Source organism: Pteronotus mesoamericanus, unplaced genomic scaffold (genome assembly GCF_021234165.1).
Source record: "Pteronotus mesoamericanus isolate MK-2021 breed Mesoamerican mustached bat unplaced genomic scaffold, CSHL_Meso_final contig_27, whole genome shotgun sequence".
Taxonomy (NCBI): Eukaryota; Metazoa; Chordata; class Mammalia; order Chiroptera; family Mormoopidae; genus Pteronotus; species Pteronotus mesoamericanus.
Genome location: NW_026555115.1, coordinates 20265672 through 20292650, shown reverse-complemented (window position 1 = coordinate 20292650; position 26979 = coordinate 20265672). Strand labels below are relative to the sequence as shown.

Genomic DNA, 26979 nt, shown 5'->3' with positions numbered 1-26979 from the left:
GGTTTTGGAAAAATTGGACAGATAAATGCAAAAAAGTGAAACTAGACCATCTTCTTACACCATCTGCTTAAAAATAAACTCAAAATGGATTAAAGACTTAAATGTAAGATTTGAACCCATGAAACTCCTAGAAGAAAACATAGGCAGCAAAATCTTGGACATTTCTCATAGCAGTATATTTTATGATACGTCTTTTTGAGCAAGCGAAACAAAGTAAAAATAATTAAATGGGACTGTAACAAACTAAAAATATTTTGCACAGCAAAGGAAGCCATCAACTAAATGAAAGGTAAGCCTACTGAATAGAAGATATTTGCCAATGGTACATCCAATAAGGGGTTAATATCCAAAACTGATAAGGAACTACTATAACAATCCAGTTAAAAAATGGGTGGAGGACTAAATAGACATTTCTCCAAAGAAGACATACAGGTTGCCAATAAACATATGAAAAGGTGCTTAATATAACTAATCAGAGGAATGCAAATTAAAACCACAGTCAGATACCACCTCACAACTGTTGGAATGGCTATTGTCAGTAAAACAGCAAATAACAAGTGTTGGTGAGGATGTGGTGAAAAGGGAACCCTTGTGCATTTTGGTGGGAATTCAGATTGGTGCAGCCACTATGAAAAACAATATGGAGGGTGCCCAAAAAATATAAAATGGAACTGCCTGTGACCCAGCAATTCTACATCTGGGTATTATCCAGAGGAACCCAAAACACTGATTTGAAAGAATATATGCACCCCTATGTTTATTGCACTGTTATAGAAGTGGCCAAGGTATGGAAGCAGCCCAAGTGCCCATCAGTAGACAAGTGGATACAGAAGATTGTTACGCACATACAGTGGAATATTACTCAGCCATAGAAAGAATGAAATCTTAACCCTTTTTGCTAAGTGAAATAACTCAGAGAAAGACAAATACTATATGATTTCACTTAAATGTGGACTTTAAAAAGCAAACAAACAGACTTACTGAGTCTGTTTCTATACAGAAACAGAGAATACAGAGAACAGACTGATGGATGCCAGAGAGGAGGGGGATTTCAGGGACTGGTTGAAAACGTAAAGGGATTAATGAGTACAAATAGGTAGTTACAGAATAGTCACAGGAATGTAGAGTACAGCATAGGGGATATAGTCAATATTGTAATAGCTATGTATGGTGCCAGGTTGGTACTGGAAATAAGAGGAAAAACACTTTATAAAGTATATTATTGTCTAACCACTATGCTATACACCTGAAACTAATACAAAATCATATTGAATGAAAACATTATAATTGAAAAATAAAATTTTCAAAGAAGACAAAAATATTAAATGGAGAATTCCAGAAATAAACAATTCATAAGTTTCAAATTGTGCAGCATTCTGAGTAGTATGATGAAATCTCAATATGGATATTATCCTTTTGTCCAGCGTATCCACATTATATACACCACCTGCCCATGAGTCACTTTGTAGCCATTTGGTTATACCAGTTATTTATGTATCACAGTGTCTTTGTTTAAACAACCCCTGTAATAGTAGCCTAATACTATGTCACAAAGCCTGCCATCGCTCACCTCACTTCATCTTACCACACAGGCATTATATCATCTCACATCATGACAAGAAAGGTGATGAGTACAGTATTTTAAGAAAGACTGTTCACAAAACTTTTATCACAGTATATTGTTTATAATTGTGCTATTTTTTTAATTTATAAATTAAAGTTTATCATAAATATGTGTGTATAGGAAAAAACATTATATATGGGGTTCAGTATTATCTGTGATTTCAGGCATCCTACAGATAAGGGGGGACTGATGTATACCATTTCTTAGCAAAGCCTTATTATTTAGATTAAAAAAACTAAGCTATAGTTTTATTGTTTTGCAATCTAAACCTTTATTTAGTGGTGTATGAATTTAATGAGGTTTTTACCCTAGTTTTATATTCTCATTCTTTTTATTGTTAAGGATATCTCTGAAAACATTAGGCCAAAGAAATATTTTAGTTACATTTTTTAATAAAACTTTTATTAATATATAATAGGTCAAAATCCTTACCTATTTAGATTAAACAATATATAAATGTCAGTTTTTCCTGATTTAATTTTGTAGACCTGATGAAGGCTATAAACATGTCATATAGTTTTTTGAATGCCTCATGAAGATTCTGAATAATACGTTTTAATATATAGGTACTAAGTATTTTATAAAATACTGAGATTTTATTTTAATTACTTACAGCTTTTATCCTATCAGTTTCTATTCTAATAAAGTAGCTGGAAAAATAGAAAGTAGCAGTCAACTAGAAACTGAGTGTGGGATATAGATTTTTGCAAATTTTAAATGTGCGCTTTTTTTATCTTTTATTGCATTGAGGAAGAATTCTTTTCTTTTTTAGTAAAAAATCCCAGAAGTGGGATGAAATGAACATCCTGGCAACATATCATCCAGCAGACAAAGACTATGGTTTAATGAAAATAGATGAACCAAGCACTCCGTACCATAGGTAATGTTTTGTAGACATTCATTTTTTGACTTGTTTACATTTTGCATTTGATAAGAACTTCTGGATAACAGCTGATTTGAATTTGTGTTTGTTTATATATTTGTTACTGGAGCACTAATTAATAATCCAACTGCATATTTTTAGTAATAATATAACTAATATGTAACATTTAAATTGTGGGATCCATTTTATACATTATAATTTCAGTAGTAAGTGTTTATTTGTTGCATCTCTCTGATTTCTAGCTGCCAGTGATGCTCCCAGGCTGGTGACTTTTGCCTTCCTTAAAATAATCTTTACGGTCCGGCAGAAATAACACCAATGAGTGTGGTTGGTAGGTAGGGTACATGAATGTCTCACACAAGATGGACAGCAATTTGAACATTTCACCTAAAATTCCATATGGGGTGCTTGAGTGTGTTATTGTTATGTTACAAAATTACATGCTTATGATCTTGTAATAAAAAATAAAAGAGGGACATTATTTGTGCCAGGCCCTGTAATTATAAAAAGGAAAATGAAGATTGAGGTTGTTTGTTTCTGAAATAGAAATCAGGAGCTTACTCAGTTTCTTTGCAAAAAATAACTTCACAGATGGTAACCATATTTTTAACCCATTCAAAGATAAGTGGTCGTTAATTTTGATGTCCTTATTTTTGACTTACATAATATTGTAGTTTAGATAATTACATTGTGATTGTTGGCAATTTTGAGTCTTCCAGAATTTTTAAAATAAATTTTAAAATAATAGTATGTGGCAGCAGTTAGTATAAAGACAAAAATAATTATCAGTAAGCATTTTGAGAAGATGGAATTCTAAATAAGGAGAAATACTGATCTGCCTCATCAAGATGGCTGTTGCAATATGGGGATGACTCCGCACCAGGATTCCAGTGGCTGCTCTCTCAATTCCCTCCCCAAAGCATCTCTGGTCCCCAGTCTCCCCTCAAGCATCTCTGGTCCACTCTGACCCTCCTTTTGCCAGAGCCCAGGGTTAGAAGAAGAAGACTTCTGGTCAAGATGGTAGTGTAGGCAGACATGGCTCGCCTCTTCACATAACCACATCAAAATTACAACTAAAATGTAGAACAGCCATCACTCAGGAACATCAGAAATAGAGTTGAATGGAAGTCTGACAACTGTGGAATTAAAGAAACCACATCCATCCAGACTGGAAGGAGGGGTGCAGATGTGGAACGAGCTGGCCCCACACGCACATGGTTAAACATTTGGGAGGGATATCTTGGGAATCAGGAGTCCCAGACCCACACCAGGCCCCCCAGCCCAGGAATCCAGTGCCAGGAAGATAAGCCCCCACAACTTCTGGTGCCAAAACCAGTGGGTGTTGAGCCGGTGGAAGAAACTGCTGAACCCCAAACAGTTCCTCTTAAAGAACCCACACACACACTCACACTCATTCCCTCTGAGCTCCCACACTGGGGTAGCAGCTTGAAAGCCGCCAGTGGTATACAGGGAGAAACTAAAGTTTCTGGCATCAAAGGGAGCAAAGCTATTTTCCCTTTGCTAAACCCTCACCACACAGAGCCAGCAAGCTGGTGCCATATCTAAGACTACATCAACCTGGCTAACACTATTTGACCCACCTTGGAGATTCCCAAAGGCTCTGCCCCACTCAACTTACGTGCCCACTCAAGCTGCTTTTCCATTACAATGGCTAGTCTTAGCTCCTAAATCCTATCAAACAAGCAATAGCTGGCTTCATTGAGCCCTAGTAGTATCCAGATTTGATTCACAGCTTGCCTTTGCCTGGGAATACCCAAGCCCAGCACAAGTAGCATCCATCTCAGACTGGATGTAGGGTAGGGCACCCTGGACAAAACACAGGTAGGGGGCTGACCTTGGTCTCTAACCACCTGGGAAAGCCCAAGGTAATCACACCCAGTGGACAGCTACAGACTTCATCATAGCACCACCACCCTACCCCTGCACTGCTGATCCTACACAGAGGGCACAAGTTGGTGATGAGTGGTCACAGCCAATTCTTGCGGCTGACCAGCCTGTCTAAATCTCTCTCATTGATCTTTGAACAGCAACCAAGGCTCAACTACAAGAGTAGGGTATACTCAGCCCACGTAAAGGGCACACCTCAGGTACCCAGCTTGAGTGGTAAGGGAGGCTGTGCCACTGGACCCTGCAGGACATCTACTGCATTAGGCCATGCTACCAAGACACGGAGTCAAAGCAACTCTACCTAGGTTATAGAAACAAACACATGGAGGCTGCCAAAATGAGGAGACAAAGAAACATGGCCCAAGTGAAAGAACAGATCAAAACTCCAGAAAAAGAGCATAGAGAAGCAATCTATCAGATGCAGAGTTCAAAACAGTGGTTATAAGGATGCCCAAGGAACTTAATGAGGACCTCAGCAGCATAAAAAAGATCCAGTCAGTATCGAAGGATTCAACTAATTGAAATACAGAACAATTTACAGAGAAACAGCAGTAGAGTGGATTAAGCTAAGAATCAGATCAATGATTTGGAATATAAGGAAGCAAAAAGCAACCACACAGAAGAAGAAGAAAGAATCCAAAAAAATGAGGAAAGTATAAACAATCTCTGGGACAACTTAAGGAGGCCCACCATTCTCATCATATGGATGACAAAAGATGAAGAGAAAAAGCAATAAATTGGAAATCTATCTAAAAATATAGTGAAAGAAAACTTCTCTAATTTGGCAAAGCCAATAGACACGCAAGTCCAGGAAGCACAGAGAGTCCCAAACAATATGGATGCAAAGAGGCCCACTGCAAGACACATCATAATTAAAATGCCAAAGGTTAAAGATAAAGAGAAATTCTTAAAAGCAATAAGAGAAAAGAAGTTAGTTACCAGATGGTTGCAATATGGGATGAGGATGGGGGAGGATAGGTGAAGAGGTGAGGAGGTTAAGAAGTACAAATAGGTAGTTACAGAATAGTCATGGGGATGTAAAGTACAGTATAGGAAATGGAGTAGCCAAAGAACTTAAATGCATGACCCATGGACATGAACAATGTTGTGGGGATTAACTGATGGAGTAGAGGGCTCTGGGTGGAGGGGGGCAAAGGATAAAAAAATCAGGACACTACAATAGTATAATCAGTAAAATGTAATTTAAAAAAAGAAATACTTGATTCAGATTAGGCCTTAACTTGTATTGGAAAAATAAAGATTTTCAGACTGGACTCCTTCGTCGTTGAAATAAAACATCATAAATCCAGAAGTTACTGTTAAAATAGAGTTAAGAAATTCTGTTTTAAATCAGTGAATGAAAGCATTGGAAGAAGATAAGTCAAGGTAAATTAAAAATAAAGAAACAGTAAAAACAAGAATAAATATGAAGATTGTGGCAGGGGTAGAAAGAAAGAATGAAATAGAAAGTACTGATGTTGAAACTCCAATACTAATAAACTTGAGGGAAGAAATAAACATATTATTTATGAAAAGTTTATATTCTTATAGGTATATGCTTTAAAACAAAGCTTAAAACTTTTATTGTACCAGAAGCCAAAATCAGGGCTTGCTTTCTTTTCACTAAAAGTAGTGGACTATTTTGTAACTACCAACTTGTGCTTAATTCCTCTACCCCTTTCACAGGGATATAAAGTACAGCATAGGGAATATAGTCAGTATATATGGAGCCAGGTGGGTATTGGAAAGTTCATGGGGGACACTTTGTAAAATACAATATAGAATTGTCTAACTACTATGCTATATGCCTGAAACCAATATATAATAATATTGAAAGCAAACTGTAACTGAAAATAAAAATTTTTTTTTAAATAAAAGTAATAGATACCCCTTACTTAATCTGTGTTGATTGGAGATAACCTGAAAGAATTTAGATCAAACATGATTAAAAAAAATAGCTGTTGTTGTTATTTTTAGGCTTTATATTTAAAATATAGTAAGTCAGAATGGTAGATATTTGATGCTACTTCTGTTCTCTCTCTACCTTACCCATATTCTTCCTCTGAGAGTCTCTAAAGTTATTTGGTCCCTAAATGACTGAGACATTGTGTATGTACAGATCTGTGTGTGCAACTTACACTAATTTAGTGCTCAGTTTGAGCAGCATTTTTTTTTAATTTTTTAAAGATACTTTTTATAGAACGATCAGATTATACTACCTAAGAATCTCATATGCTAATATAACAAAAAGTTACTGCTTTATGTATATACAGGATGGGGCAAAAGTACATGAATGGTTGTTCGCATGACAAGATAGTACAATGAATAATACAACAAGAATAAACTGTGTTTAACCTGCTCAAAACTGTAAATCTACTTTTGCCCCATCCTGTATTTGTTTGTGTATGTGTATATATATATACATATTCTTTTATATATATGCATATATACACAAACATACTTCATCTGTAAATTTTATAACACAACCTAGAATTTTCTGTAGAACAGTTCTACAAATTGAGGTTGTTTTATCCTACTCTGCTTAATTATATCTGGTAATATAAATGAGTTTATTTTAACTTCCCTTCAAAAAACAGAAAAAAGAGAGTATCACTTAAACTATAGCACTTATTTAATTTGCCTCCTTAACTAACCAGAAAAGGTGTAAACCAGCAGTTTTTAATACACATATTTGAATTCTGCTTTATATTGCCTGCAGTGGCTTGAGAATTAAAGATGCCCGTTTTTGCAATTAAGTGAGGAGCAGATTTTTCATTAGAGAGGAGAGTAGGGAAGCTAAATAGCCTTTAAACTTCCTGAATGAGGTCTTTAGGGTCCAATTTTGTTCTACCTAAACTTACGTCTGCATAGATCATTTATCTCATCTTCAGGTTGATGTACCAATACATATTTTAAAACCAGGCCGTGAGGGGGTTTTTTGGGGCTGGGGTGTAGGGCGCATTATTTGTCATTCCCCCCTCCCCCCGCCTCTGGATGGAATAATTGAAGTGGTTTTTTGTTTATTTTTTCCCAGATGATTTGAGTTTTCAGTATCTTCATGATTGCAATAGTGGTTTTTTTGATCATTTACTTTTGAATATTTTCACTAAACTGAAACTAAAATTAAACTTCAAAGGTGACAATAGAGCTATGTGTTGATATTTTAAATAAGTCAGTAGAATTATGTTTACCTTGTTTTTCTGCTTGAAAAATTACAGTATAATCTTTTTGTCATCCTAGTATGGTAGGTGATGATGAAGATGCATTCAGTGATTCAGAAACTACTGAAGCCCTGACCCCAGATATGTTAGCTAAGAAGTAAGTACTGGTGACTATAAAGCATTTTCTCCTACGCTGTTTTTAATTGGATAGAGTTAAAGGCATTTTACTTTACTCGTACGATTTATAAATAAAAAACATGTGCTAAGTTTATCTGGATTTTTCATAGCAACTTTTATAGTCTTGTTTCTAGATTAAAATCAAGGTATGCAGGTGTGCAAGGTACCAAAGTATGCAGGAAGATTAGATTACCAGTGTCTAGTACACAGAATGCGGGGTGGGGCGGTTGTTTTTGTTTTGTTTTGTTTTTTAATATCCCGCCTCCTGGGTTTTAAAGATGAAAGTGAGAAAGGCAAGAATACGTGAACTTTTAAAGAAAAGCTCTTCTTTGCTGTCTATTGATTTGTCACCCTCCACTCTTTTTATTGGTTTCTACACCCATGCCCACGTTTTTGCTTTTTATTTTCCTCACCAAGTTACAGCCAGTATATTAATGATCTTTAGATGTTTTTTTGAGACTCAAAAGTTGAAGAAGTCACTCAGCTAATAAAGGAATATCAGTGTTGATTTCTTTGTAAATGATTGTTTAGATTAGCTGCTGCTGAAGGCTCGGAGCCAAAGTATCAGGTTCATGAACAAGAAAGCAGTGGAGATGAAGACAGTGACCTTTCACCTGAAGAACAAGGTAGTTTATTTCCTTTTATGCTTTTAGCATTATGTTAATAATTTTTGCTGAAATAAACCCACTATTTGGAAGGTTGTGAAATGGTTTTTTCCTTTTTGCAAAGTGGATGATGAGAGATTAGGGAGCAACATTTTAAATTCGGATTCTACTTGTGTGGGTTTATCATATAACAGCCTTTGCCCCTTAAAATACCACCATCTTTAAAGTAATTATTGGTGTTCCTTTGTACTTTTTTTAGCGCTTGGCATAGAGTAGATACTCAGTAAATATTTATTCAATTCATGCTTTTAGAGTCATTGAATGCTTGGATGGTTGTAAAATGGATATAAGTAAAAGCTAATTTCCCAGTTACTTGTGCTTTTTCTGTTTTAAGACAGTGGTGAAACTTAAGGATCCAAGATAGTCAGACATAGTATGAAGATTTTTATTAGCTCCCATCAAACAAAAAAACAGTAGTGTCATAGGAAAGCACATGCACATTTAAGACATAGCTATTTACTCATTGTTTCTGTTTTTGCAAGTTACAAGGTATGGAGAGAAGATATTTCACCTTGCTGCCTTTTATACTTTTTGAACCATGTGAATGTATAATATTCTTACAAATTAAAATTTTTTTATGTAGTTTATTTTTAACTTTTTAAAATGAAGAGAACAAGCCTATGTGTAGGGAAAAGAGAGTCAAGAAAAATACACACCCTTACAGAAAAAGAAGAGAGTAGTAATGTACTTGAAACTTCGAAATGTGGGGACTACCTATATTGTAAAAGAAATTCAGAATCTTTGTCATATGTAGCTGCTGAGGTACAATTTGCTATTCCTTCCTCTCATCTTTAGAACATAGCTTATTCAATGAAATTATGATATGAGCCTAACTGCTGTGTAACAGAAATTTTATGGCTAGCATAATCTCAAGGTGTAATCTCTTCTACCCTCAGTAGACTTCCTGACATATTGTCCCAAAGTATACCCCAAAAGGCCCTAGAAAGAGGTTTCAAATATACATTATTTCTAGATATTTGTTTCTTCAGTAGATCTAAAAACATGATCTATTGAGAACAGGGAATTGATTACTAACCTATATTAACAATTTCCATTAATGAGTTTTTCCTCAAATTGTACGTCTGTGAAGTAGCCAGCAGGGGGAACCATTGAATAGTTATTTTCATATGTTCAGTTCCCACTAGTGGTAACTGACCTACGTATAGATGTTTGTTGCTTTTAAACAAATTACATGCCTGAAAATCCTTGTTTATTGACAAAAATTCTTACAAAAAATTGTCTTCTAACTGATAGCATAACAATTAAGATACTGGCGATGGCAGACAGAACCAAGTTTCTACTCCAGTCATGTCACTTATCTAATTTGCTCAATTTCTCTGAGCCTCCATTTCCTCATTTTTTATTTTTTATTTTTATTGTTCAAATACATTTGTCTCCATTTTCCCACCACCACTTTCCCCTGCCCCACCCACCTTCACCTCCCACCCTCAATCCTTCCCCACTTTGTCTATGGGTCCTTTATACATGATCCTTGATTTGACCATTTCCTTTCTTTTCTCGGTTACCCCCATCCCTCCTTCCTCTCATTACTGTCGGTTTGTTTTTTCTTTCAATGTCAATGGTTATATTTTCCTTGATTCTTTGTTTTGTTGTTTAGGTTGCACTTACAGGTGACATCGTATGGTATTTCTCTTTCACCCTCTGGCTTATTTCACTTAGCATAATGTTCTCCAGATTCATCCATGCTGTCAAGAAGAATAGTAGCTTTTTCTTCCTTCCTTCCTTCCTTCCTTCCTGGCTTATTTCACTTAGCATAATGTTCTCTAGATTCATCCATGCTGTCAAGAAGAATAGTAGCTTTTCCTTCCTTCCTTCCTTCCTTTCCTTTCCTTTCCTTTCCTTTCCTTTCCTTTCTTTTCCTTTCCTTTTTTACTTTTTTCAATTCTTTTCTTTTTCTTTTCTTTTTTTCTGCTGCATAGTATTCCATTGTGTAAATGTACCATGGTTTTTTGATCCACTCATTTATTGATGGGCACTTAGGTTGCTTCCAGCACTTGGCTATTGTAAATTGTGCTGCTGTGAACATTGGGGTGTATAGGTTCTTTTGAATTGGTATTTCAGGGTTCTTATATTCCCAGCAGTGGAATTGCTAGGTCAAAAGGCAGCTCCCTTTTTAGATTTTTGAGGAAATTCCAAACTATTTTCCACAGTGGCTGCACCAGTCGTCATTCCCACCAACAGTGTGCTAGGGTTCCCTTTTCTCCACAACCTCACCAGCCCTTGTTGTTTGTTGATTTCTTTATACTGGCCATTCTGACCGGTGTGAAGTGGTATCTCGTTGTGGTTTTAATTTGCCTCTCCCTGATGACTAGTGATACTGAGCATCCTTTCATGTGTCTCTGGGCCCTGTGTATGTCCTTCTTGGAGAAGTGTCTGTTCAGGTCCTCTGCCCATTTTTTAATTGGATTGCTTCTCTTCCTGGAGTGGAGTCATGTGAGTTCTTTATATTTTGGAGATCAAACCCCCATCCAAGGTATCATTGGCAAATATTCCCTTTTCATTTTGCTGATATTTTCTTTAGCTGTGCAGAACCTTCTTATTTTGATGAAATCCAATTTGTTTAGTCTTTTCTTTATGTCCCTTGCGCTAGGGGACATATCAGTGAACATATTGCTGCATGGAATATCTGAGAGTTTCCTGCCTATGTTCTTCTCTAGGACTTTCATAGTGTTGTGACTTATATTTAAGTCTTTTATCCATCTTGAGTTTATTATTGTGTATGCTGTAAGTTGGTGGTTGAATTTCAAATTTTTGCATGTAACTGTCCAGCTCTCCCAACACCATTTGTTGAAGAGGCTATTTTTACTCCATTTTATACTCCTCCCCCTTTGTTGAATATTAATTGACCATAGAGACATGGGTTTATTTCTGGGCTTTCTGTTCTGTTCCATTGATCTATGTGTCTGGTTTTATGCCAGTACCAGACTGTTTTGATTACAATGGCCTTGTAATATACTTTGATGTCAGGTATTGTGATCCCTCCTACTTTGTTCTTCTTTCTCAAATTGCTAGTTATTTGGGGTCATTTCTGGTTCCATATAAATATTTGAAAAGTTTGTTCTATATCTGCAAAATAGGTCATTGGTATTTTAATAGGGATTGCATTGACTCTCTAAATTGCTTTGGGTAGAATGGACATTTTGATGATGATAATTCTTCTAAACCATAAACACAGTATAAGCTTGCATTTATTTGTGTCTACCTTAATTTCTTTCTTTAGCATTCTGTAGTTTTCTGTGTACAGGTCTTTTACCTCCTTGGTTAAGTTTATTCCTAGGTACTTTATTTTTCTTCTTGCTATATAACAAATGGGTATTTTTTTTCCCTGATTTCTGGTTCTGATACTTCATGGTTGGTGTACAAAAATGCCTTCAATTTCTGAATGTTAACATTGTGTCCTGCTGTTTTGCCAAATTCACTTACTAGGTCAAGTAGTGTTTTGGTGGAGTCTGTGAGGTTTTTTGTGTACACCATGTCATCTGCAAACAATGGCAGCTTAACTTCCTCCTTTCCAATTTGGATGCCTTTTATTTCTTTTTCTTGTCTGATCACTGTGACTAGGACTTCCAATACTATGTTGAATAGAAGTGGTGAAAACAGACAACTTTGTCTTTTTCCCTATCTTAGTGGGAAAGCTTTCAGTGTTTGCCTGTTGAGTATGATGTTGGCTGTAGGTTTTTCATATATGGCCTTATTTTGTTGAGGTATGCCCCCTTTATTCCCACTTTGCTGAGTGTTTTTATCACAAACCAGTGCTGTACTTTATCAAATGCTTTTTTTGGTATCTTGATACGATCATGTGGTTTTTGTCTTTCCTTTTGTTTATGTAATGTATTATGTTTATTTATTTGCAAATATTTAAGCGTCCTTGCATCGCTGGGATGAATCCCACTTGATCATGGTAGATGATCTTTTTAATGTATTGCTGGATGTGGTTTGCCAATATTTTGTTGAGGATTTTAATGTCTGTGTACATCAGCGATATTGGCCTGTAGTTTTCTTTCTTTGTTGTGTCTTTATCTGGTTTTGGGATTCAGATGGTGCCGGCCTCATAAAAAGAGTTTGGTAGGGGGTAGGCAGAAACAAATGTATTTGAAAAAATAAATAAATAAATAAATAAAATAATTTTAAAAAGAAAGAGTTTGGGAGTCTTCCGTCTTCTTCGATTTTTTGGAACAGTCTGAGAAGAACAGGGGCTAGCTCTTCCTTAAGTGTTTTGTGAAATTCTCCTGTGAAACTGTCCAGTACAGGGCTTTTGTTTGTCACAAGTTTTTTAATTATTGCTTCAATTTCACCAGCTGTTACTGGTCTGCTCAGGCTTTCTGCTTCTTCATTCAATGTGAGGAGGTTCTGGTTTTCTAGAAATTGTCTATGTCATTGAGGTTTTCTAATTTCTTTGCACATAACTGTTCATAGTAATTTCTTACAATCCTTTGTATTTGTGTATTATCAGTAGTAATCTCTCGTCTTTCATTTCTGATTTTATTTATTTGGGTCCTCTCCCTTTTTTTCTTGATGAGTCTGCTTAAAGACTTGTCGATTTTATTTATCTTTTCAAAGAGCCAGCTCCTGGATTTGTTGATCCTTTGAATTCTTCTTTTAGTCTTGGTGTCATTTAGTTCTGCTCTGATTTTGATTATTTTCTTTCCTTCTACTCAGTCTGGGCTTTGTTTGTTGTTGTTTCTCCAGTTCTTCAAGCTGTCAGATTAGGTCGTTTGTTTGAAATGTTTCTTTCTTTTTTAGGTAGGCCTGTATTGCTATGAACTTGCCTCTCAAGACTGCCTTCACTGTGTCCCAGAGGTTTTGGACTGTTGTGTGTTCATTTTCATTTGTTTCCCAAAACTTTTTTATTCCTTTGATCTCATTATTGACCAAATCATTGTTTAATAGCTTGCTGTTTAATCTCCCATGAGTTTGAATGTTTTTGAGTTTTTTCCTTGAGGTTGGTTTCCAGTTTCAAGCCCTTGTGTTCCAAGAAAAAGTTTGTTGTGATTTCAGTTTTCTTCAATTTGTTGGGGCTTGTTTTGTGTCCTATCTTGTGGTCTGTCTTTGAAAATGTTCCATATGCATTTGAAAAGAATGTGTATTTTACTTCTTCGAGATGAAAGTTTTTATATATGTCAGACAAGTCCATTTCGTCTAATGCATTGTTCAGTTCTACAATATCCTTGTTGATGTTTTGTTTGGAAGATCTATCCATTTTTGACAGTGGGGCGTAAAATCCCCTACTATCAATGTGCTGCTGTCTGTATATTTCTTGAAGTCCTCCAAGTTTTTCCTTATATATTTGGGTGCTCCTATGTTGCGTGCATATATGTTTCCAGGGTTTGTTTCTTCCTGATGGATTCTTCCTTTGAGTATTATGAAGTGTCCTTCTGGGTCTCTCTTTATGGCCTTTGTTTTGAAATCTGTTTTGTCCAATATAAGTATTGGTACCCCTGCTTTTTTTTCCTGTCCATTTGCTTGGAATATTTTTTCCATCCCTTTACTTTCAGTCTGTGTTGGTCCTTTGTTCTAAGGTGAGTCTTTTGTAGGCAGCATATATGTGGGTCATGTTTTCTTATCCATTCAGCTTACACTGTGTCTTTTGATGGGAGCATTTAACCCAATTACATGTAAAATTATTATTGGTAGGTATTTATTCATTTTTTTTGCTTTGTACTTCTGTTCCTCTCTTTCTCACTCTTTTTCTTCATCTTAAAGCAGTCCCTTTAGCATATCTTGCATTGCTGGTTTAGTGGAGGTATACTCTTTTAGCCTTCTTTTGTCTGGGAAACTCCTTATTTCGTCTTCCGTTTTAATTGAGAGCCTTGCTGGGTTGAGCAGTCTCAGTTGCAGGCCTTTGCTTTTCATGACTTGGAATATTTCTTGCCATTCCCTTCTGGCTTGCAGTGTTTCTGCTGAGAAGTCAGCTGCTAGCTGTATCAGGGCCCCCTTGTACACTACTACTTCTTTCTCCTTTGCTGCCTTTAGGAATCTATTTGTTTTTGGTATTTGCCATTTTAATTATGTGCCTCGGAGTGAGCCTCATTGGGTTCCCCTTGAATGGGACCCTCTGTGCTTCCTGGACTTTTGTGACTTTTTCTCTCTTCCAATTAGGGAAGTTTTCCATCATGACTTTTTCAAACAGGTTCTCTATCCCTTGCTCCTCCTCTTCTCCTTGTGATATCCCTATTATACGGATATTATTACGTTTCAGGTTGTCCTGCATTTCCCTAAATGCGTCTTCGTTGTTTTTTAGTCTTTTTTCATTTTCTTGCTCTTTCTGGGAGCTTTTATGTACCTTGTCCTCCAGCTTGTTGATTCGATCCTCTGCTTCATCTAGCCTTCTTTCGATTCCTTCTACTGTGTTTGTTCTTTAATTCAGAAATTGTATTGTTTATTTCCTCCTCTTGTTAGTTTCTGTGTCCTTTCTCATGTTGATATAGTTTGCAGAAAGGTCCTTGTAGTTTCCTTGTAGTTTTGGTAATTCTCTTTGTGTTCACTGACCTTCCTTAGAATCATTGTTTGGAACTCAATATCTGATAGTCTACCTGACCATATTTCATTTCATTCTCATTCTGAGGATTCTTTCTTTCCCTTCAGTTGGGGGGTGTGTTTCTTTGTCTTCCCATTATTTGTGAGATTCTTCTCTTTTGATTCTGCTTCTTAAATTGATGTCTTTACTTTCTGGCTTTGTGGTGTAATCTTCTATGGTAGGAGACTTGTTTCATCTTTCGGGATCTGCCTCTGATGATGTCAGATGTTGACCCTGTCTGACCTTAGGCAGTCTTTTTGAGACTTCCAGGAATCTACTGTTTGTGACTGTCTCCTCCAGTTGTTAATCTAGTCACTCTGCACTCAGCAGTTAGGCTGAGACACCACAGAGCAGGACAGAGTCCCTCCTGTGGGTGAGGTTTTTGTGTCCTTTCACACTGCTGCCACTTTAGGGGAGTGGTCTCCCTGAGCAAAATGTCTACTGTCATATGGGGGAGGAAATAACACTGGGATCCTGCTGGCTACTCTCTCAGTTCTCTCCCCCAAGCCTCCCTCTCTAGTCTATCCTCAACTATCTCTAGACCACTCTGCACCCCCTTCATCCAGCCAGGGATCTACTATCTGTGGCTGCTACTCTGTACTCAGCAGTCATGCTTGCGCACCACTGTGCTAGGGCAGAGTCTCTGGGGGGCAGGACTGTTGTGTCCTCCCATGCTTCTGCTGCTCAGGGGGAGTGGTCTGCCTGAGCAAAATGGCTGCTGCCATATGGGGGAGGAGTCAGCACTGGGATCCTGCCAGCTATTCCCTCCGTTCTCTCCCCAAAGCCTTCTTCCCCAGTCTCTCCTCAGGCATCTCCAGCTCACTCTGCTCGTGCCTTTGCCAGAGCCCAGGGTAAGTTGCAGTTGGGTTGTGCTAAAGCCGATTCTTCTGTCTGTCCGAGGTTATAATGCTCCTCTCTCACTATTATTCAGTTGTTTATTCCAGGTGATTTCTCCACAGTTTAGTTGTGATTCCAGATTGGTCCTGGGAGGAGGAGGTCATTGTGACTTCCATTCACTCCTCTGCTATTGTGAAGTCCATTTCCTAATTTGTATATTGGAAGCTATGAGAATATTTAGAGTCTTTAATAAGTATTAAATTAGATAGAGAATTTAAAGCACTTAGCACTGGTTCTTGGCATATTTCAAGTGCTCAGTAAATATTAACTTTTAAGGACTTAAAATATTTGGTATTTTCTCCATTATTTTGTAGAATAGTGAAGAAAGTATAAAAATGGTAATTCACTTGTCTAGTATAGTTGATTTCTTTTTTAAGATGTTATTCATTTACTTCCAAGAGGAGAAGGGAGTGAGAAAGAGAGGGAGAGAAACATCAATGTGCAGTTGCCTCTCACGTCCCCTCACCAGGGACCCGGCCCACAACCCAGGCACATGTTCCAACTGGGAATGGAACCCATGACCTTCTTGGCTCACAGGCTGGCACTCAATCCACTGAGCCACACCAGCCAGGGCTAGTATAGTTGATTATTATTGCAGCTGGGCCTGAAGCCTGAATGACCTTGTACTCTTTGCATTATGTTACTCTGCCATACAAGCATTGTAAATAAAATGAATATATTCATAGATGATTGAGACCACTTGTATTAGCAGCTTTTTGTGAAATAATACATTCAGTGTTTTTTAAGTTACATAATGTTGAGTGTTCTAAAACTAAAATATACCTATAACAAGTAAAACCAAGTTTAATATCTCTTAGAATTAAAAAGAAATAATTTTCTCAAGACTATAAATATAATTCACAAAAAATACTGTGATATCAACTCCTCGGAATAAGAAAGTACATAGTAAGAGTGTCATGGTTACTTTCCTTTCAGATCAACAAAAATTAAGAAGAGTGATCATATCTCTTTTGGTGTGAATGTAGAGAAATAGTTTACTCATATACTATTAGTGGGCATGGTTTGGCTTTTCTAGAGTACAGTATGGCAATATATAAGCCAAAAACTTTTTTAAAAAAAACATTTCTTTGATCTAGTAATTCAGGTTCCCAGGGTTTATTCTAATGTTTTTAAATCATTTTAACCAGGTCCCACCTAATAAACATGTACAGATAAAATTATAAAAATTTCATAAAAGAGCACTCAGCTTTACTATATGTGATATATGTTCTGTTTTATTTCATTTTTTTAAAGTGTTGGCTGTTACTAAAGAGTCACGAGGCACAGTTTGAAAAAACACTATTTAGTATGAAGAAAATAGTACAACAGATGCACAAAAACGTATGTGTATTACATCATAAAAACATTGAAAATATAAAGGGAGAAATCAGAAATCTTTTACCAAGAATAGGAAATAAAATTATAACCATTTAATCTTTATAGCCATTTAAAAATTGTATAAATTTGCTGTGTACATGGCAGAATTTTACTGTCTTTATCATTTTACTGTCTAGGAACAGGAGGTTAAATTAACTCAGTACTTTGTAACCATTTAAAAATTATATAAATCTGCTATGTACATGGCAGAATTTTACTGTCTGCATATACTTTATTGTTTAAACTCTGCATCATTTTAAGATTGAACGAAAAGATCACTGTTAACAGTTCCTCCAGACACGAGGCATAAGCTGAGACTTCCCTGGACAAACTGGGATTTTATGGTTATCCTAATGGATAAAAACAGCATATATAATAATATATGATTTATTTTTATAAAAAACACATTTCTAGAAAAATGTAGAGCTATAAAATATTAATGATAATATCTGAGTGAGAGAATTAAGAGTGGTTTTATATTTTTGTTTCTCCCATAAAACTGTGTTACTTTGTAATAAGAAGTGTTACCTTTTTAGTAAACTTATCTGGTGTTGGAGGCAATTAGAACCTTTTGGGTTTTTTTGTATATATTGCCTTGTACATTATCTGAATACTTAAAGGCATAACTAAAAATTTAGTCATGAGGACTTGGTCATTTTAATGCTTTTTTTTTTCTTTTAAATTTTACTCTTCCTCATAATACTGTACTCTGAAGGCGTATCACAAACACAAAAGTAATATGTAAGCAGAGAAGAAGAAAGATGCCTGGCAAGATCTTTATGGGATGCTGAAATGGATGTTGGTGTCAGAACTTTCCTGAAAAGTGATTGATGCGTTGTGACTTGAACTGTAAAATACCTATGTTTCAAAACATAGGTATATACACAATGATAAAAACTTGCAATTAGAAGACATTGAGAAAGTATTTTTGCATAGCTATGTTCTGAGAGATTTCTACTCATATTTCTCTATGCCTTTTTGGTATTAAAATATTTTTATGAATACCATAATAAAACTATGGCAAATGGCTTTCAGTACTCTTTTATTTGACAAAATACATAGTTGGCATTTTTTATCAACCTCCTTTTTTGTTTTTTAATTTACTGGTCTAAGAAATTTTAAAATTTTAGAATTTTTTTTTCTAAGCAGTTGATCTTTAAAATGCTGTCTATTAAATATGATCAGCTATGTTTATTTGCTACTAGTTTAATATTTCTATGGAGAAGAATATAAAAGAAAGAATACGCTATAATTATTTCACTATTATAACAGGTTTTTCTTAAAACTACTCTGGAAATGAGGTGTTTTTAGCTAGCAATGTTTTAAATCATAGCAATTTCTTAATGAATTATAAGAATTTTCTAAATAACTTTTTAAGTTACAAATATAGGAAACTTGAAAAATGTTAAAATTATTCCATAGATTCTTGACCCCAAATTTACCACTTTAAATTATTGAGTCTTATTTCCTTTGTGTGTGTATGCACATACATGCAGGCTTTATATATAATATTTGTACATAGTATTCATCAATTTCTTCTCAGTCTGTCAGTACACACACATACACACACACACAGTATTATAGCTTGCTTTTTTTTCCCATTCAACTCTTTCTGGAAAAACTACTAATGGCTTTATTCCTATATTCAAATTAAAATGTACTTGAACCATCTAAAACAAAGGTTGACAAACTTTTTCTGTTAAGGACTAGAAAGTAAATATTTCCGTTTTTGTGTGTCTTATGGTAACTACTCAACCCTGCCTTTGAGCAAAAAAACAACCTTAAGCATTACAAAAACAAATGAGCATGACTCTGTTCCATAATACTTTCCAACAAACACAGGCTAGCCCTTAAACTAGACTTTCTAAGCCTCTTTTTTTGTATTTTATAGAAAAAAAGCGCCAATTTGAAATGAAGAGGAAGCTTCACTACAACGAAGGACTAAATATTAAATTAGCTAGGCAGTTAATTTCAAAAGACCTACATGATGATGAGGAGGATGAAGAAATGTCAGAGACGGCAGCTGGAGAAAGTATGAATATGGAAGAATCAAATCAAGGTTAGATGTTTCAGAAATATCCCTGAGACTCTCGTGATCCTTTGTGCCTAAATAATATAGTTTATTTTCCTTGCAGACAAAATAAATTATTATGCCGAAAGTTTCTAAAATTTAAACACCTGTGACGAGAGTTGATAAAAGACCATATGTGATATTATATGGCTATTTGTTTTGGTTTACGTGATTTTAAGCAATGATGTTTGTCTTCATTTTAAGCTATATTTGTTTTTAATGTTTTAGATCCTGTTTGATCTGTCATAATTAAACTTCTTTAAAGAAACATATTTTTAATATGGAAAATTTGTTTTAACATCCCTTTTGGGTACGAAATATATCTTCACAATGTTGATCTTTCGATTGTTGGATTGACAGGTTATATGGCTGATCTTTGTTTTTTTTAAGTCTCAAACGGCCTGCCAACTTGATCAGTCATAGGAAGTAGATTTTATTTATTTATTTTAAATAAATTGTTATTTTGATATTCCATGAAGGTGCTTTTCAGTGGAGATGTAACTTTATGTACCTCAGATGGCTAAGTCTTAGAAAAGTAAATACTTATTATATTACTGTCTCAATGAGCTTATATGAAATATGAATGATTCTGTGATGGAAATTGATGACTGTCTCATAATAAAAATGATTACAGTATTTTTTGATATTTCATATTAGGCTTTAGCCTTTGATACAGTTTGTTTTATACAGCACTTCATTTCCATTTTATTACCATAGTCTGTTTAGCTTATGTTTAACTTGAACATACTTTATTTTGAATAATTATTGTTATGTGTCTCTTCTTTTAAAATTTATTACCATTTTTAGTTGACCTATCTCCTAATTGGTCTTTGTTTCCTATTTATCTGTATCTTGGTGATTTATTTTGATGTATTCAAAAAATGAATGTTTCTTTGATTATAAGTTTTTATTAGATTCTACTCATACTTTCAATTTCAGTTCTAAATGACTCTGAGGCGCTGGCCAGGGAGCTCTGTTGGTTAGCGCTTCATTCCCGTATGCCAAGGTTGTAGGTGCCATCTGCGGTCAGGGCCCATACAAGAATCAACTAATGAATGCGTAAATAAGTAGAACAACAAATCGATGTTTCTCTCTCTCTTTCTCTCTCCCCCTCTTCCCCTCCCCCCTTCTTTCCTCTCTTTCTAAAAATCAATAAGTAAATTTTAAAAATTCTCAATGACTGGCCAAACACTGGGAATACTTCCTTTATTCACCATTGGAAATTTGCACCAGCAACCCTATGCCAGAAGTTAAAGGGATTTCTTTTTCCTCAGCCACAGCTTTTGAAAAAAGATCTCTGCCCTTTTGTCTGTCTCTGCTTGTAAGATATTAGATTTCACATTTAGTATATAGGTTTTTTTGTTTAAAGATAATGATTAAAATTTGCGTTAGCTCAGTGCATGATTTTTCTTCAGTGAAGGTGAAGTACTCCTTACATAAGAATATATTCTACTTAGCTCCATAAAGTCCACAAGGACAGAAAAGACTACATAAGGCACAGGGAAGAAAGTGCCCTATTTATCCTCTACCCTTTTTTGTTATTTAAAAAAAAAATCTTACCAGCTTTTAAAATCTCCAAATTTTATGGAACTCATTATTTTTTTTTTAGCATTGTTCTTTTCTTCCCTGACCTCTGTTTTATTTCTGTTTTTGTAAAAAGAAAAGTGGCATGTTTAGACTCTGAGGAAATATTTAATAATTTTCATACCATTAATGCAAAGCTTTTTGTAGCTTTGGATATTTGAATAGTAATAAACTCAGCTATCCACCTGTGAGTTATTCATAGAAATGTTCCATCTGAAACCTACTTTTCCTGTCACCTAATAGACACTCCAGTTCTGCTCTTTAGTATATTTAGGGGATATGCCAGATTCTTTCATATCAGATTAATTTGCCTACATGAAATATACCTTGATTGTTTTTTAGATCTTTATATTTGTTTACCATCAACAGCAATAGAAGGGAACATTAGCTCAGGGAGTTTCAAGGTTGGCAATACACAAGAAACAAATTATGCTGATTTTTTTTTTATTTTATCTTAACAGGATCTCCTACAGGTGACCAACTGCAAAACAAATCACAGAGTTCATAGAAGAGATTTGTTCAACACTGTAATTGTGGGATACAAACCCTGTTACTATATGATACTGCTTCTTGTTCTCAACAATTCATGATTTAAGTACCAAAATGCATACCACTTATTATATGTTGCCAAGAATTAAATAACTTTAGAGACTGATTAGACTGAAAATGCTTAATTGATACATTAATTGTGCCTAGTACTTCACCACAAATACAGCATAATATCATCAGTCCAAAACTGCAAGTCACTTTTGTAAGAACACTGGTTAATTTGTATAAGATGTTATATACTTTTATGTGTTAGAGGTTAAACAGTATCTTGGGGAGGAGATCTAATTTATTTTCTTCACTTCTAGATGTGGTAACTCTTAATCAAAATCCAGTTGGAACAACAGAGTATATAGGCTGATAAATACTCAGTCTGAAAAGTATTTTAACATGGCTCAACTTGGTTTACCTGTTTAATTGAAAAGGATTATAAGAGTTACTGTTGCATATTCTGTCTTACTACCTTTAAATTACTTTTGAATTTCTTTGTGTTTACAAGGAAGGGATTGAACTTTTTCTCACCAAAATTAGTTTTATTCACAAATAAATTATCAGGTTAAACTTGTACTTACATCTGCTCTTTTTCTGTTCACTTGATTGGCAGACTTCAGAACAGTTTTTTTTAATAAATATAATTCTAATATAGCCTTAGCATTCCCTTTATATGCCTCTCCTAACCACTTGCCTTTGTTTCCTACTCCTTTCTACATATACATACACTATAATCCTTTAACTTTATAAAGGATCATAAAAAGATTGTCATGACCTTAGGAACTCTTGCTGCAAAAATGAAAATCTTATTTTGACTATCAATGCCAGTTTTTTTCTTATAATACATGGAGAAAATAGATTTAAGAACAGCAGTGCTATAAACAGGAAATGCAGTTCAACTGCAGCATTTCTATACTGGCAGTTGCTAATTAAGTTGCTGATTTACAGCTTGCTAATTAAGTTGCTGTTACTAGTTTATTGTTTGATTTAAATACACCTTAGAAAACATCAGAGGTTTTTCTTTTTTTGCCATCATGAGAGCGTTGTGTGTAACTGTGATATGATAGTGTCTGAATACACAGTAAGAAGTAATCCTGAACAACTTTTAATTTAAAAACTTTAATCCCTGCTTTAAGAGAATATGATAATATATACTATGACAAATGTACTTTATTCTTCTAACACAGTAAGAATGAGATTTTTTTTCCCCCTGAAATGAAATGCATGTCCTCACTGGTGGGGTGTAGTCCTGCAAAGCAAAAGGTCGCAGGTTCAATTCCCAGCAGGGCACATGCCTAGGTTGCAGGTTCAGTCCCTGGTCGGGGCACTTAAGAGAGGCAAACGATTGATGTTTCTCTCCCTATCAATGTTTCTCTCCCTCTCTTTCTTCCTTCCCTCTCTCAATAAATTAAATAAATAAAAAATTTTTTTAAAGAAATGAAATGCAGTTCCTGTGTATCTTGGTTTAATGATAGTTTCATTTTTAGTTAGTTATTTGTATCTTAATTTTTTTTGTTGGTACCCAAAGAATCCATTATATGAACAGACTTTTTAAATAATTTCTATATGTCATATCTATAAAATGGCTTTTATTGAACAGCTTATCATCCACTTACAAGTTTATGGAAATATTAATATGTCAAAATAAAATGTAGGAGAAATCTTTGCTGTTAAATGAATGTTATTATTTTGAATGACTTTTTTTTTAAAGGGAATCCAATCAAAGCACTTACAAACTGCAGGTATAGTATTCTAACTATAACATTTTAGCTAGTAATACCACAAAGCGATGTTTGTTTATCTCTGCTTTTTGAATTTAGAATGTTAAGGTGTTCTTACCTGTTTAATCCTATTTGGGGGGATTTATGCTTATACATATGCTTGTACATACATTCATGCACACACAGCTCTGTTTTTGGTCTTCGCATTTTGAGTTCTTAATATCTACACATTCGTTGTAGAAAAATCTGCTGTACAGTGGAGAAAAGGTAAGCCTATTAAAAACTATTTTGGTGTTTTCTACAAACTACTTCTTAAAACTTCAGTCACAGAGAAACTCATTTCTCATTTTAGGAAGTACAGATAGTTAACTCTGAGAGTAAGTCATGGCAAAGAGCATGCCCACTAGGATTTTAGGTAATCAAGTGTAACTAAGTAAAACTTTCATCAAGTCATAAGTTCCTAATTGACATGGTATTGAATTATATAAAAAATGAACCCTTACGATTCAAGTTATATTTTTTTTTGGAGAAAGTTACCTGTCAGTATTCAGTTTAGCCAAGATAGATTTTTCATTCAACTTTTTAATCATTATAACTTCCTCTGCTTAACTCTTTTGGTCTCATCATTTCTGTTCTTTTTTTTTTTTTTTTTTTTTTTTTTTTTTTTTTTTTTTAGTTGAAATTCAGCAGTGATGTTCTTTAAAATCTAATAATAAAATGGAATAAATTGTTAAGAATAAATTGAAGATTAAAGTGAAGTGCCATTTATCCCTAGACTTTTATTTTGTTTACATGTTTCCCTTTAAATTGGTACACTAAACACATTGTAATAAAATACAGTGATATGACAATTGCCTCTCTGTAGATACTACTTTTTTGCTACCCAGCTATCTCAGGATCATGTTCCATTGGCCAAGTGTTCTGGATACTAGTACATGATCATGGACTACATTGTGATAGGGTAGTTTGTTGAGGTGTGATAGAACAGTAGTAAGAGTTACTGGACTTTTGTTCAACATGGAGGAATAGATAGACATGCTTCACCTCCTTGCACAACCATAGAAAGAATTGCAACCAGCCCTGGCTGGTGTGGCTCAGTGGGTTGAGTGCTAGCCTGTGAACCAAAGGTTTGGTTTGATCTCCAGTCAGGTCACAAACCTGAGTGGGCAGGCCAGGTCCCCAGTTGGGAGCACACAAGAGGTAACCACATATTGATGTTTCTTTTCCTCCCTTCTTTCTCCCTCACTTCCCCTTTCTCTGAAAATAAAATTTTTTAAAGAAAGGAATTACAGCCAGATCTCAAAAACAACACTGAGAATCACCAGAAAATCAAGCTGTGATGAAGTCTGACAACCAAGGATTTAAAGAAACCACATAACATCAAGACGGGTAGGAGGGGTGGAATTGCAGAGACGAGGCTGAGAGGTGGTATGGTGTGTACAAGCTATGGAGGCAGCAGTGGCAGAATAGATGGTCCAACATTCACATGTCATGGATAAAAATTTTGAAGGATACCCTGGGAGCAAGTGGTCCCAGGCCAGACTGCACAGCCCAGAGTTCAAGCACCAGGAAGATAAATCCCCATTCTGGCTGTAAAAACCAGTGGGGGCTGAGGCAGTGGAAGAAACTGCTGGATTTTCACGGCATAAAGGACCCACGTGGACTTACAACATATGCAAACCCCAGGGCAGCAGCTGGGAGGGTGCTGGTTGCATCCAGAAAGTGGGTAAAGTGACTGGAAATGGGGCAAGCACCAGGTGGACCTCCAGAAGCCAGGCAGTGGAGTTGTCTCCTCTCCAGCCGGCCCCCTGCAAGTGGAGCCAGAGCAGTAAAGTGGGTTGCCTTGCCGTGGCAATTATCTCTGGCTCTGCACCACACAATTTCTCGGTGCCTTTGCTACATAGGCCATGCTACTAAGGTGGAGTAAAAGCAGCTCTGCCTAATACACAGAAACACAGAGAAGCTGCCAAATTGAGGAAACAAAGTATGACCTAAATGAAAAAACAGAACAAAACCCCATAAAAGAAACTAAACAAAATGAAGATAGCCAACCTATCAGAGGCAGAGTTCAAAACACTGGTGATAAGGGTGCTCAGAGAACCCATTGAGTACAGCAAAAGAAAGAAAAGAAGAAATGAAGGTTACACAAAATGAAATAAAAATATACAAGGAACCAACAAGTGAAGAGAAGGGAGCCAGGATTCAAATCGATTTAGCATAAAAGGAAGAAATAAACAATCAGAACAAAACGAAGAAACAAGAATTCAAAAAACAAAAGACAAGAGGCTTAAGAACCTCTGGGACAACTTTAAACGTAACAGCATCTGAATCATAGGGGTGTCAGAAGGAGAAGGGGATGAGCAAGAGATGGAAAATACATTTGAAAAAATAATGAAAGAACTTACCTAATTTGGCTAAGGAAATAGACATACAAGTCCAGGAAGCACAGAGTCCCAAACAATTTGGACCCTAAGAGGACCACTTGCAAGACACATCAGAAGGAAAAAGAATCTTAAAAGCAGTGAGAGAAGAAGAGAAAGTTACCTACAAAGGAGTTCCCATAAGACTATGAGCTGTTTCTCAAAAGAAACCTAACAGGCAAGAAGGGGCTGGGAAGAAGTATTCAAAGTCATGAAAAACAAGGACCTACATCCAAGATAATTCTATCCAGCAAAGCTATCATTTAGAATGGAAGAGCAAATAAAGTGCTTTCCAGATAAGGTCAAGTTAAAGGAGTTCATCATCACCAAGCCCTTATATGAAATGTTAAAGGGGCTTATCTAAGAAAAAGAAGATCAAAACTATGAACAGTTAAAATGACAACAAACTCACAACTTACCAACAACAACGTAAAAAAAGAAAACCTAAGCAAACAAGAACAGGAATAGAATCACAGAAATGGAGATCACATGGAGGGTTATCAGCGGGGGTCGGCGGGGAGAAGTGGGGTGAAGGTACAGGGAATAAGAAGCATAACTTGTAGATCCAAAATGGACAGGGGGAGGTTAAGAATTGTATAGGAAGTGGAGAAGCCAAATAACTTAAATGTATAACCCATGTACATGAACTTAGGGGTGGGGTAATGCTGGAGGGAGGGGGATACAGGGCAGAGGGGGATAAAAGGGAGAAAAAATGGTAAGTGTAATAGCATAATCAATAAAATATACTTTTAAAAAACTTGGTTTAACCTAGCAGCTTTTAAACATTTCATTATAATCACCCCTTCCCCCTGCTTGCCCCTCAAGTAGCATCCCAAATAGGAATAGAGAAGGTAGACTAGGGGCTCCAGTATCTCGTGAAAATTGAACTTCCGCCTAAAAGAAGAGGAGTTTACCATTGAAAGAGAGAAGATATGGTAGAAATAATTGCACAATATTTATGGATTGTACATGATTTGCCAAGCATAAGGCTTTAATTTTTCATAACTTATTCAAGAAACTGTAAAGGACATATCCAGGACAGATGAAGATGTGGTTGATATAAGCTGCTGTGGTTTAGTATTGGTAAGACTACAGGCATGCCTTGTTTTATTGTGCTTCACAGATAACCCTCTTGTTCTTTTTCCAATTTGAAGACTAAACCTGGTACCAACACTGGGAAACCAAAAAATATGTGTGACTTGATTTATTGTGGTGGTCTGAAACCAAACCCACAATATCTCCAAGGTATGCCTATATTGTTCCAAGGCTTGCTGCTTTGAGCAGTTTTCCTTGTCTTCCCCCATCAGCTCTTGTTTAAACTGGCAGAAGAGTGCATCTGCTTCTCCTTGGGAAAATAAAAGCAGATATCAAGTCTCCTTAGTCTGGATCACACCTCCTAAGGTTGGATAGCTCCCC

At 35.7% G+C, this 26979-nt stretch overlaps 2 protein-coding genes across 2 annotated transcripts in view; both read left to right on the top strand.

Annotated features, from left to right (window-relative positions):
• The window catches only part of PPP1R2 (protein phosphatase 1 regulatory inhibitor subunit 2), a 42822-nt gene extending 19510 nt beyond the window's left edge, over positions 1–23312 (top strand). The window contains exons 2-6 of the mRNA XM_054575096.1: positions 2397–2504; positions 7656–7733; positions 8285–8379; positions 19122–19289; positions 21347–23312. Of these exons, the coding sequence (XP_054431071.1) occupies positions 2397–2504; positions 7656–7733; positions 8285–8379; positions 19122–19289; positions 21347–21393 (496 nt within the window). The 3' untranslated portion in view covers positions 21394–23312. The remainder of the gene's footprint in view (positions 1–2396; positions 2505–7655; positions 7734–8284; positions 8380–19121; positions 19290–21346) is intronic.
• Positions 1–26979, top strand: part of APOD (apolipoprotein D) — a 251879-nt gene that overhangs the window by 64338 nt on the left and 160562 nt on the right. The gene's annotated exons all lie outside the window — the stretch shown is intronic.